This window comes from Hetaerina americana, unplaced genomic scaffold (assembly GCF_022747635.1).
Source record: "Hetaerina americana unplaced genomic scaffold, ioHetAmer1.1.p SCAF_5, whole genome shotgun sequence".
Lineage (NCBI taxonomy): Eukaryota > Metazoa > Arthropoda > Insecta > Odonata > Calopterygidae > Hetaerina > Hetaerina americana.
The window spans coordinates 55,186,954-55,200,068 of record NW_027287095.1 but is presented as its reverse complement, the minus strand read 5'-3'; the positions used below and the strand labels follow the sequence as shown (position 1 = coordinate 55,200,068).

Below are 13,115 nucleotides of genomic sequence, written 5' to 3'. Positions count from 1 at the left end.
AACACATACTGAGTGGATGGTATGGGGAGGTTGGATGGGAAATATGAGAATGGTGGAGTCAGTAGGAAAGAAGGAGTTTCACTGTTTGCTGTGAAAACGGGATTCTGAGGACAGGAGAGTACTTCATAAAAGTATTGTCATTTAAAAGAACATCCATATTTAATTTTACAATTTCAAGTTGCTCTAATGTATCATCTTTTGCCCTTATTTTCGTTATGTAGAATCTTAAGCTTAAATTTACATGAGTGGGATGATTGTAGTTGATGCTTAGCTAGGAGTGATGTTTCATCAAAAGTCCTCCAGCATCTATCATTTTCTTTTATTCTAGTTTTGAATCTTCTTCTCCCAGTCTGGCCTGTATCACAGGAATTACACTATGCTTTGTAAATGCTTAATTGTAAGAGAGGTTCTAGTTTGTCTTAATTGTGGTAAAGGATTTTTCCCAGAGTATGTGTATTAATTTGAAATGATATATTAAACTTCCTTTTGTTACATTTTCAGGCAATATAATTGGAAAGATTACCTACAAACAATAGACGATGCCACTTTTTGGGATTTTCTTTCTTTTAGCTTTAAATTTTTTCTTTAAGAGATTGGTGACAATGTTTACACTGTAGGTATTGATTGAAATTTTTTGTAGTCGGGGGTAAATTAACAAGTCAGCGTATAATTGAATGGGAGACTGACAAGTATCTGGTTCATTGGGTGGCAGGAATCGGCTGGGATGATCACATCACTGCAACATGGTTTCCTGTACATGCCAAAACTTTGTTTATCATATATGACAGATATGGAAATCTCAAGAAAGTTCAACGTTTTCCTGGATTTGATTTCCACAGTGAACTTAATTTTGGGGTGTTGGGTGTTTAGAAGATTGAGTTAACCATCTTGTTGTCTTATACTCCCAGTCCAGTCGCAGATGATGTTGTCCACATGGCAATATCATAGAAAATATTAGTTAGGATAGAATGGCTGGAGTTACATAATTGTGATTCTAAATTGTTCACAAATATTTCTGCTAATAGTGGGGAGAGAGGAGATCCCATTGCTAAGCTGTCCGTTTGATGATAGAAAACATTATTGATTAAAAAATAATTCTGGATTGTACACAGTTCCATGAGTAGATGGAGTTCTTTTGTAAACCTAGGGTTCATGTTGGAGTCTCTCAGTAAATCCTTGGTAAGTAACAGTTTTTTGAATGGGCACAGAAGCAAATAAATTTTTTCGTCAAAGGAAATTAGTTTGGAGTTGGGAGGCAAAGAGAGATGGTGAAGATTATGTGTTAAGTGAATGGAATTCTTAACACTATATTTTGGTGATAAACTAGTGGATTGTCTGAAGATGGCATTCAGTTTGGAGGCTAATTTGAATGATGCTGAGCCTATGCATGATACCACTGGGCGAACGGGTGTTCCATCTTTATGAATTTTCAGGAGGCCATTAAATCTACGAGGTAAAGGATTCATTTGTAATAATTTCCTCTTTTTTACTTTCTGAGAACAATTTAGAGCAGGTGGATAAATCTGTTTTTACAATGTTTTGGAACCTAGCAGTTGAGTCACAAGGAAGGATCATGAAGGAGTTATCTGTCAACACGTTGTCATTGAAAAAATGAAATTCATTGATAATGTCACCCAAGTGGGGCTGGACTTACCCCACTTGGCAGGCGTGGATGGGTTATTATGGGAGAAGGTTCTGACATCTTTTGGTAAGGGTTTGTAGGGTTCAGAAATGTTTGGTATGCCAGTTGGAAGAACTTGGGTGCTGCTCTCCCCTACATCTGACTCATGACTTACAGAAACCAATATATTCTGTATCCCCCTGGGTTAATTCCTTGGTTGGCGATGGCAGTCAGATTGTCTTTGCTATAGGACTTACCTCTTAACAAATTAGGAACTTTAGGCTTTTTTTGGTGAATTGGTAAACCTCATCTAAATCATTGGTTGATATTTTTCCAAAAAGCAGACTTCATAAAGCAAAATTAACTAGAATGGTGAAATATTTCAATGGATTTATCAAATAGTAAAGCAATTGACGTCATCACTCATATTAAAAAAATAATTCTGTACCCAGTATTTCAACATACCTTGCTGATCATATAGGAGTCATGTATAAATAAATGAAATGCAACAGGGATATTATAAAGTTTTATAACAATTTATTAATAAGTGCACTCTTTTTCAGGGTTTCAAACAGTTCACAATCTTACATAAATAGAATTACTCTGTTTTCATCCAAGCTGGGCATTAGCTGTTTTATCGAAGGGCCAGTGTCTTCAGAATTGATGTTAGGTTCCATTTGGGCCTGCAAATGTTAGATTTAAAAAAATATCGCTCAGTGGAAATCCTGAATAGGAGGTGTATATTTATGGAGAGTTTCCTAATTGAAATGCATTAAAAAGCTACATTGAAACCAAAATCACAATTTTTTTACAAGGCATCAATCAAATCACTACTGTAATTGTCCTCTTAAAAATTCTCATGTCATTACTTTGACCTTTAATTCACATCCCCTTCATTTTTGTGCATTTGTATAAAATTGACCATAATGAGAATTTTTCCATCCTTAATTGGATGAGAGATTGCACATTCTTTGCACATTTTGGTTCATTTATTGGCAGGCAATGCAAGAATGCATTATCACAATCCTATTAATTCCAATTGAACTTGCTTTGGAGCCACTAATTTTGAGATGGTAGGAAACTCCATGAGATCTTCACCTTAATAATGGATCCCATGCATTTTCATCCATCTCTCTTAAAAGTGCATGATGCATTTTTTTTAAGAGGGGTTAGGTTAGCCAGATGCGTCCATGCTGATCTGGCTTACTAAGTCACTTTTCAAGGAATACCTCCAGGAGGTGCCAAATAAATGACAGCAAGGAAGAAAACTTCCCGATATATATCGCTCTCTCTCTTTCTAGTTTTCCAAATTCATCATTATAGGATACTTTCAATCGATCAAAAACACTGAGTTAATAGTAATGCTACTGGGGAGGAGTTGGATCGGGGAGTACGGGAATTGGAGGGTTAAGTAAGGAGGAGGAGTTAATGCTTCCTGTCTGGGGTTCTACTATCTGAAGAGGATTGCTATGCAAAGCATTGGTTTCTGAGCCAGGAGTGGATGCTCCAGTGGGGTTGTTGGGCATGGGGAGCCCATCAATCTCCATAGTTGCAGCGGTAGACTCAAGAGGCATGTCGGTTAGTTCTGGTGGACAGTTCACAAACACAGGAGGACTAGACATTACTGGCACTGGATCGACAGGGGGTCTTTGGTCAATATTAGGACCCTCCGGGGTACTTGGCTCAGATATGTGGAGAGGAGTGTCAGAAGGATGTGGATCGGTGGGACCATTGTAACTATCCAAACTTTTGGGAGGAGAGTTAGTCTTGGAGATAGATAGTGGTGTGTTGGAAGACAGAAGTTCACATATTAATTGAACTGGAGTTGGGGAGTCAGGGGAGGAGGGATTGTTGGCTGGGCTTGGCTGGACTTGGGGTGCACAAATGGATGTAACTTTGGGCAAAAAGAAAGCCAAATCCACGGATCTTGACCTATTATGGTTGGGCAGTTGGTCATTGACGTTGTTGGCCGTGGCCTCAATTCCAGGATGTTGGTAGATCCCTCCGGTTGGCCTCGTGGGCAAAGCGGGGGAACTGCCCCTCCTAGCAGCCAACGGCTGGACGGAAGATTCCTTCAGAGTCACTGGGGGAGTCCTTGATGTGGTGGCCAAACCACCGGCACTTGAACCTCGGCACACATTCACTTGGGGTCCCTTATCAACCAATTGAGTGTCCAATCTGCCACTCTTTGCACCCCTTGCATTTGATGCACTCACACCGTGTGCATTGTCTGTTTTGCACCCCTTTCGCCTTCGGGCAGGGATCTCGATTGTCACCTCACTGTTGCAGTTGGAGCCTCCTTCGTGCTTTGCAAGTTCCAACTGGTAGTAACGCTTCTCTTCTGTGAGAGCAGACAGGTCACGCTCCTTTTCTTCAAGGGCCTGCTGAAGATCAGCGATGAGCTGCACATCCTCACGACGTGGTTCCCTCTCTTCATATTTTCGTCTGTATTCCTCGAGCCTGTTGAACAGTAAAGGGTAAGAGTAAGAATGCCATACTAAACATATACAACCTCTTTTGCACTTGAAAATAAGTGTAAATTGGCATAACCCTTATTAATCAAGTTTGTGATAAATTAGCCTTAAAGTACTATGATTTATTTAGTGAGTTAATCTCATGATAATTAACAGCACATTGAGAAATGGGATCCAGTTCATGTCTTATTTTACTTGTTGTTTCATAATTATGTCAAATTGATGAAAATTAAGGCTAATTTGAATTGAATTTCAATTCATTATTTTTAACCATAAAATATTTTTTCTGTACATTAAATAAAAAGAGTTACCATATAACAGTTGAGAGATATCTGAAGGTTAAGGTCAATGGGAAAATTTACTGAGGGTAATAAACTTTGACCATTAAATCAAGGCAATAGGCAATTTAAAATTATTATTGCATTTTAATTATGACCATTTATAAAGTCTGGGCAGTAAAAACTATAGTCCACATTTAATTATCCTTGATGCCAATATCATCCTTATTCAAACATATTCCTTATTTTCTTATAGTTCTATGCAACAATTTCTGAGTGTAAAAATCATTCGCATTGACCGGGATACGAACCCAGATCCCTCAATATCCGGTCGAGTGCTTTAGCCATTTAAGCTATCGAGGCATCTTCTTAAACTCTGAAATGTTGGTCCCTTGGACCAAATTTGGAAAAAATCCCAGTCAAGGCGAATGATTTTTACACACTGAAATTGCTGCATTGAAATGCAAATTCGCAGATGACAACGTTTAAAGTTACTGTTGCGGCATCTCCCGCAGTTTCTTTGGAATTTCTTATAGTTCTTTTACGAAACCTCCTATTTGAGTCATATATTGATAGTTTAAGGTGAAAAGATAGGATTTCAGGATTTTCTCCTGTTGATTAAGAAATAGGTAGTCCTTTAACCTATTCTACTTGTGAAAAACTGACTGATCTGCAATTGAAATCATACCATTTTTACCGAAAGATAAAATGCTATTTTGGCAAGGAGGTACATCCCACCTTGGAATTCAACAGTTTATGAGCAGTTGTGTCTTTTCCAACAATGGTGGCATTCATGGCCATTTGGAATGTCACCTTTCATGTAGAAGTGATACCAATTCCAAGTGATCATCTATCCATAAAATAATTTTAACACAATTTTAACCTTGTTGCCTCTAAGTTAGCCTGGGTGATCATCTACTAATCTGAGCTAATTGAGTGATACCTCTGGGCACTCACATCTAAAACCTAATTGTGAGGGAAAGGAAGTATTCCGCATAACCCAGAATAAGTGAGTGTGCATGCATGCATGCATGGACTAATTACCAAGTGAATTCAGCTCTCACCTATTCAAACAAACCTTTCCATTAGTTTCTGTGGTTTTTTTTTGATACATACCATAATTTTGCTTGAGAACAATGATCATACTCTGGATGGTAAAAATCAATTTGTGCTGCTGGAAATAGTGAAATTAGCTTAGCCTAATAATATGTGATCTAGTTTAATTCAAAAAATGGTGGGGAAGGCTTATATCATAAACAGAATGGAGTAGTTGACCCTTGATTATGTTTTGGGTTAAGCAAATCGACTCTGTAATAAGGCCATCACATATCTACACTCATAAGTCATGAAAAAAACGATGTGTTACATTAAAGGCATTATTGCAAAATAATGAATGGCAATAATTTTGAAAAAAATTATAGGTTCAATATTCAAATATTTCCCACACATGCGTGCCAATTGTTCTTTATCCTCTGCTTTATATTTCCCTAGTGAAAAATTTTGTCCATGTATTCTTACTGCTTTTATTGGTAATGGTCATGCCTTACTCAACTCTGGGTTATTGTTGTTATTGTTTGGTAATGAAAAAAAGAGGAAAAAAATATTTTTATGTGGCTGTCACACTGTTATGAAAAGCTGAAAAAAACTTATCATTCTCAAAAAATAAAAGATTGGGGGCAATAGGGCATCCTTCTTTAGGATGTCATATTGCCCCTAATGGTAGCTGTTTTTCCTCTCCAATTTAATTTCCTATTGCAATTGTTAATTCCATGAAGCTATTAAAGGAGCTGAGAACTCACATTTGGCAGAGGGAAGCTGCTTTCCTTTGAAAGGCATCTCTCATCAACTGCACCTCCTTTCTCCACTTGGAGGCCTCATCCGAGTGCGCCTTCCGCAGTGCCTCCAAGTCCTTGAGCCGCTGGGCCTCCAACTGGGACTCCCTCTCCCTGGTCATGCAGTGGCGCCAAAGTGAGACGGAGGATAGGAGGAGGGACACAAGGGGGAGGGGGAGAGGGGAATGTCGGGTGGCATTTGAGAGTTGAGGTGAGTGAAGAGAGTTTTGTGTTTGGCGGGGAAAGAACAAAGCTTCCAAGTTAACGTGGAACAAAGGAAGCATAAAAGGTGAAGAGCTAAGCAGAGAGTGGAGAGGACGATGGGTGCTCTCATGGTCACTCGGGAAAAACTTTGATTTCTTCTTCAAAATTGTTTCCTGTACACTCATTCATTTTTCATCCTCTCTTCCACAAAATATTCAGTTCAATCAATGGTTCGCATCCAAAGATGTATACTTATCATGTTTATTACTATCCTACATAAAATCATTCTTGATATGCATACTCAATCATCTCTCTCAGTTTATCCAAGGAAAATCGTTTCCCCATGACATATTATATACAGTAAATTACATGGATACCTACGTAATCAAGCAGTAAAATAAGGGTAGAGATATTAAGGACAATAGATTAAAGAGCAAAGATTTTTATCGGTAACTTGCGTGATAAGCAGGGATCAGGATACCTGAGCAATATCTGCCACCTCTAGGATTTGAACCCAGGTCTTCTGAGTGGGAAGCCAGTAAGTTAGCCACCGCAACATCCCGATCCCCATATCTTTGCCTTTATACCCACTAACCTGTGGTTTAACCATTACACCATAATTCCTCTATTTAAATAGGTAAGTAATAATTCTGTTTTAAAAGCTGACAGTTAAGGGTTACAATTATTATATTAATTTTGTAATTTATAATTTCATAAATTTTGCTACCTTCATAATTTTAATGAATCAAGACAATATTTAATCGAAACATCTTTTGCCAAATGCATCATAAATTCCTACACATATGATGTGGAATATAAACCTCCCTGGGCAGTAGGTAAGTAAATGTAATTTACGCCAAAATGTAATTTATGCCATTTTGTTGCTAAGCCAACCAATCAATAATGGAAGGATTAGCTATCACAGTCAACACCCTTCAGAAACACAATTGTGAACTGCTTAAAGCTGTACATTTTTGGTATTGGTATTTTTTTATATTTTGCCTTTTCTAAAAATATAACAAATGCTTACAAATATGCAGAATAAAATTTTATAGAAAACAAAATTTTTCATTTTAAAAAATTACAAAACATGGAAATAGGAAATCATAATTGCCAACAGGCCTTTTTTTTATTAAAAATATCAGCTCACACAAAAATTTCTGCCTCACAATGGAATAATTTAGCCACAATTTTTGGACTAACTAATACTCATCATTTTTTTTTTTTGCAAACCAACTATGCATGACTTCCAAGACGAGGGCCCAAAATGTGACTCTGAATGTCAACATTTTGTAAAGAAAGCTATGATTCCATTCATGTTAGATTGACACTGATGAAGAAGCCTGCTCATTTGACTAAATCTAAAGAAAAGCTGTGCTAAATCTCGCATTTGGAGGCAGTTTTCATTTTCACAGACCTTTGTAAAGGAACATTGCAAAAGCAATTAGTAATGAGGACATGGCAACAGTCACAGACCCTGAGAGCATCCATGCTAGGAAAGGCAGGATTAGGAATGAACAGGTGGTGGTTGGGGAAAGCCGGACGGTGTTGCCTACGCCACTGCTGGGACAGCCGCTGACAACAGAGACATTGGACCACAAACAATTGTCCGGCATGTTCACTTGGGGTATGGTACTTGTTACTGGGCTCATATTCAATAGATATCACAAAAATTTCCCCCTTTTCCCAGATTCACTAAGTGAATTCTTAAAATTATTGGCTAGTTAAAATAATTACAAATGAAAGAACTTGTTCATCAAAACTCAAAAGATACATGCATGCACACCATGGAGAAAAAATGATGACTATGAAGTGAAGACAATTTTATTTTGTTAAATTCACACCTAATATTTGATATGCATATTATATTACATAGGAATCACTAAGAAAATTAGGTAGATACTATCTACTGCTCTTGAAAAATATATAGAGTGTAAATATCTACTTGTAAATATGAACTCCAGCACTTTTGATTTAGTGACTTTGGTGATTCATTTTATAATTACTTCAGTATAGTGTTATAAGACAAAATGAAAAATTAATTCAAATGCTCAGTAACAGATCAAAGATTCTAGATGTAGTGCATGCAATTACAATATGTATCAATCAATTTCACTGACCTAAGAGTATTTTCCGCATCATTCTGGAATTTTTCCATTTCTTTGCTTTGGGTATTCAATTCCTCATTCAGTACCTGTAGAACATTCAAAAAAGTTTCAATAAATCTTAAAATAAGACTAAAAAGTATACGGAAAGATATTTTTCAAGTGATGCCTCACAGAAATGAATAAATTATGCATTGGTACAGTTTCCATGCTAAACTCAACTTAGCTCCATGAATAATTGAAAGAAATCTTTTAGCTAAGTTCTTGTTTTGTTAGCATGGCATGCACTTCTGAATGATACTATTTCATTTGCTGACAGAGTACTTAGTATTCTTCTTCAACAATTCTGCAGCAAAAATAGGCTTCATGTTTACAATTGCATTAATATTAAAGTAGACCCTATTGAATTATAGCTAAAGTACATAAAATGGGATCTGATTATGACATTGCGGGATAGCATGCTTCCTTTGTTAGGGCCTCCATTTCTTCGGATCTTTGTTCCAACGGATGATTATAATATAGGTTAATATTTTTTGGTTTCATTTTGTATGTTTAATGCAGGACAAATACATATAAGAAATCCCAATGCCCAAGAAAGTAAATTAATTATTAAGTTGCTGAAAAATTTATAATATGATTGTTTCCTACCTTAAAAATCAAAACCCCTTTAAACAATATTTTAGTTGAGCAACCGTTATAAAATGAGTTGCTAGAGTGAAGAGGCATAGAAGCACAAAGAACATATTTTATTTAGATGAAATCATAAAAAAAATCACATTTCTGAAACAATTTTGCTTGATTTTAAAGTTTTGGAAGAGGCTATCGAAACACAAGGAGAATAATTTTCAATGCTAGAAGGGTGTCTTCCAACCATATGTAGCACATTGTGAAATGGCAAAATAACGATTGAAAGCTAAAAGAAAGTATTTTTGAAAAGTAGACAAAAATTGTGTATGAAACTTGGGTAGGATGAAAAAATGAAATGATTACTGTCAACTTTGAATATGATAGCAAAATAATGAGAACTAAATATTAAGCCAGGTGTAGCTTTGCCAGTTCTACAGCACCTCTGATTTACAGCACATACATAAAGATTATTAAAACATTTTTTCTCTTAATACCTAGAGGTAATTCAACCCCTTTAACAAGATATAATGCTAATGAATAAAGTGAAAGTACATAAAGCTGATTTTTCTATTCAGGTTGCATTAATACCAAGTGCTAATGCATAATATGAGTATTTTGATTAAAATTCATTAAAAAAATTAATCTCCCATGCTGGTTATTTTGAAAGAATGAGAGGTTATTTAAAAATAGTTTATTTGTTCGTGTAGAATATGGAAAGGAAACCATTTGACAGAATCCATTATCTCTCAAAGAAGACAATAGGGAAACAAGGAACAGAATTTGAAATCATTCCAACAATTTTCAAAGCTATTCCTTTTGTATTCATATTAATCAGAAGGATATTCAATTTATACCGTTAAATTAAAGCTAATAGTGTGCTCACTTAAAATATTCATTTAAGCAGGCATGTCAATCATTGTGAGTTCATTTAGGATACTAATTAGGCATGTATTCTAGTTAAAGTTTTCCAATATAAATTAAGAATTAATAAGAAATCATTGTGCATGAAAAGTGTTTAGACAGATTAAGAGTTATTTTTTAACCTTCAAAAGAATTACCACTAATTAGTCTATTAGATTTGTGTTATTATCACTCCTTACCTGGATTCCACCTTGAAGGGCATCAACATTCCCCTGTAAATCATTAATTACTTTACTCTTGCAGCTCAGCTCCTCTTTCAATGAGTTAACCATCTTGAGAAGATGCTGTTTTTTAAACCAAAAGAAACAATAGCATAAGAAAAGGGGCATGTACTCCAAAATAAGCCATTCATTAATGCATAGATTTGTAAATATGGTTATTTGATAAAATGTATACATGCCTTCTCTGCTGTTTTATGATAGTTGCTAGGTTATATCTAGCAAGTTATATCCATTGTGAAGCATTGCAAAAATAAATATATACATAATCAATTCTTACTGTAAGGGATGAGGAACTGGTCGGTATTTGTCAGTAAAAGTAAATGCAAAGGATGAATAATTCATTTAATGTTCTACAATCCTACATGTAAAATGTTAGTAAAATAGTGAAGCTACTTTTACTGAACTGACTTACCTCACTTTCTTGGGCAGAAGAATTATTTTTCTGCATTTCTTCCTTCAAATGCTCCAACTGCTCCAGGAACTTTTTCTCCACTGACATGACAGCCTTTTCTTTATCATCTGTGAGCCTTTTCCATAAGGTGTCTGCAAAAAAAAATTTACAATCATTCAACTCTTTACTCACAATTTAAAGTAAATTAAGCAGGTATTTCCATGCATAGTGAAATAATCATGCACCCTGGGGCATATTGGTTCAAAAATACTAAATATTTATGGGCAGAACCTTGTCCTGAATATTATGTCACCCATGCACCCCACCTCACACTATTTAGCTCACCTTGTACGCGCTTAAACAGTCACATGGATAATTTGATCCTGAACTCATGGAGTGAGTGCACAGGATTACTCACAAGTTTTAATTCAATTTTGGGTACTAATTACTTAATTTTTTTTACCACATTTAAAAACCTATTCAAATATATTCAGGATTAAGGAATGATAAGGAGAGAAAGTGCTTCGACACGGACTATTAGGCGGTGTTTGGGTATATTACTTGAACTAATAATTAAGTGCTGGGCAGTGTGTAAACTATATAAAATTAAGTTTACTCATAAGTATCTCTATTCTACGTAAAATGTGCTTTTTGTCCAAGTTTGAAGAGGTCATGCATCAATCTGATATTTATTTATTAGACAAATGATATTACAATCTTTAATCATGGTTGAGAGGAGCAAATATGTGATCTGTAAATTAAAGTTAGGTAACTCAACATAGGAAGTGGAGATGAAAGAGAGTGGACAGAAGAAATTTAGTATGTCATTTACAGGGAATAAAGTTTTATATCACAGTTGTAAGAAGGCATACTGGGAAGTCATTTTTTGAGAAGTAATAATGCCTAGCCATTTTTTTAAGAATTGTGAATGATAAACATTCATCAATTATGGCTCTTTTTGAGGAACAAAATGAACATTGTTATATGCTGAATTTGTTATTCTGTATCTGTGTAGTGAAGTCTATTGAACCTATCCTTCTAAACCATGTGGCAGTATTGTCCTGTAAGGCTCCAGTGAAAAACATGTGAAAGTGATGAGATAACTACCACACAGGTAACTAAATAATACATATAACAATGTTGGGCATAGTTTCCCTCATGTTTTCTTGAAGGTAGTCACCCACTTCTAGTAATGGAGATGCATAGATAAGCTCATATTACTGAACAATAGTGTGCCCTAAAGATATTTGAAAAGGACTGTCCCTGTGGTAAGGTTTTTTGTGATACATTTCCTGGAGGATTTTGGAGGGAACAGTCAGAAACTGTTTCCATATGCCTGCACATTCCCTCTGGAACATGAATTTTTCCAAATGCATACTAACCAGGGGAGGAGCACATACAATTTTGAAGTCCACATGTTTTCCAATATGGCATCCTTACAGTCTAATACTTTTTTTATTCTCATTTGCTCCCATTGATGTTTCATCATCTGTTTTTCCCTGAAGATTCTTATATTTCCACGTAAATAGTCAAGGAAATATTCTTGAATTTCAACAGGAACAATGCTGTCTCAATGAAATGATCGTACATGATGAAAATTGATAATTTAATTATCATTAATGTGCCTCAAGGGGTCTTTTCATCATACCTCTTAACATTCCAAATTATTTTAACCTCCATACTTTCAAAATTTTAAATGACAAGTTGAGAGCTATTATTGGATTATCTGATACACAGAGCCCTGAACTGAATATGACAATTATTGAAAAATTTGAAAGAATTTTAGAAGAGTTTTCTTTGAACTGTAGTTGCTATATACACACATCATTGCCAAGCATATAGCAGATTAATGGCATCCAGAACTTGAAGCCACTTTTGTAAATGTGGTAGCAAATTTTTTCAGCGGATGTAATATTCTATGTAACTTGTTTGACAATTGTTTTGCTCCATTAATTGTCCTTTGGCGTTGTACTTTGTGTACTTACTGTATTTCTATGAATCAATGAATTTTATTTCTTTTAGAAAATGCAACATTATAGTACATTTGATAAAATTAAATACCTGAATCTTTTGATTACTACGTCATTACACTCCAGGGCACCAGCCTTCTTACATTTGATTTTCCTCCTAAAGCATTTATTCCAAATCTATATAGTTTTAATGAAGTATAATTACTTCCCCACTAAAGAATATGCCATTTCTGACTGGCAGCTTAATCATTAATAGATGAATGTTACCTATTTTGATTTTGTATTCATCGTGCACTGCTTCTACCTTCTTCTGTGCATCTCTTTCCATTTGTTCCTTTACTAATTCAATAGTTGTTCTTGTGGAGCTTAGTTGCATTTGCCATGTTTGCTCTACAGCTGCTATGCGTTGCTCTGCCTCTAGATTCAGCTTTTCTGTAATGTCAAATTTACACATGCATTGTTTCAAAAAGT

At 35.5% G+C, this 13,115-nt stretch overlaps 1 protein-coding gene across 5 annotated transcripts in view; it reads right to left on the bottom strand.

Annotated features, from left to right (window-relative positions):
- Positions 1-2,136: 2,136 nt before the first annotated feature.
- Positions 2,137-13,115, bottom strand: part of LOC139694042 (protein FAM184A-like) — a 392,188-nt gene continuing 381,209 nt past the window's right edge. For 2 of the 5 annotated variants that reach the window (XM_071592448.1, XM_071592449.1), the window contains 6 exons: positions 12,912-13,076; positions 10,696-10,826; positions 10,242-10,346; positions 8,530-8,603; positions 6,173-6,319; positions 2,137-4,081 (listed from right to left, as the gene is read on the bottom strand). In XM_071592448.1, coding sequence (XP_071448549.1) covers positions 2,986-4,081; positions 6,173-6,319; positions 8,530-8,603; positions 10,242-10,346; positions 10,696-10,826; positions 12,912-13,076 — 1,718 coding nt within the window. In that variant the 3' untranslated portion in view covers positions 2,137-2,985. Of the gene's footprint in view, positions 4,082-6,172; positions 7,985-8,529; positions 8,604-10,241; positions 10,347-10,695; positions 10,827-12,911; positions 13,077-13,115 lie in introns of those variants that run through there. The other 3 variants (XM_071592451.1, XM_071592450.1, XM_071592452.1) reach the window with 3 other exon arrangements.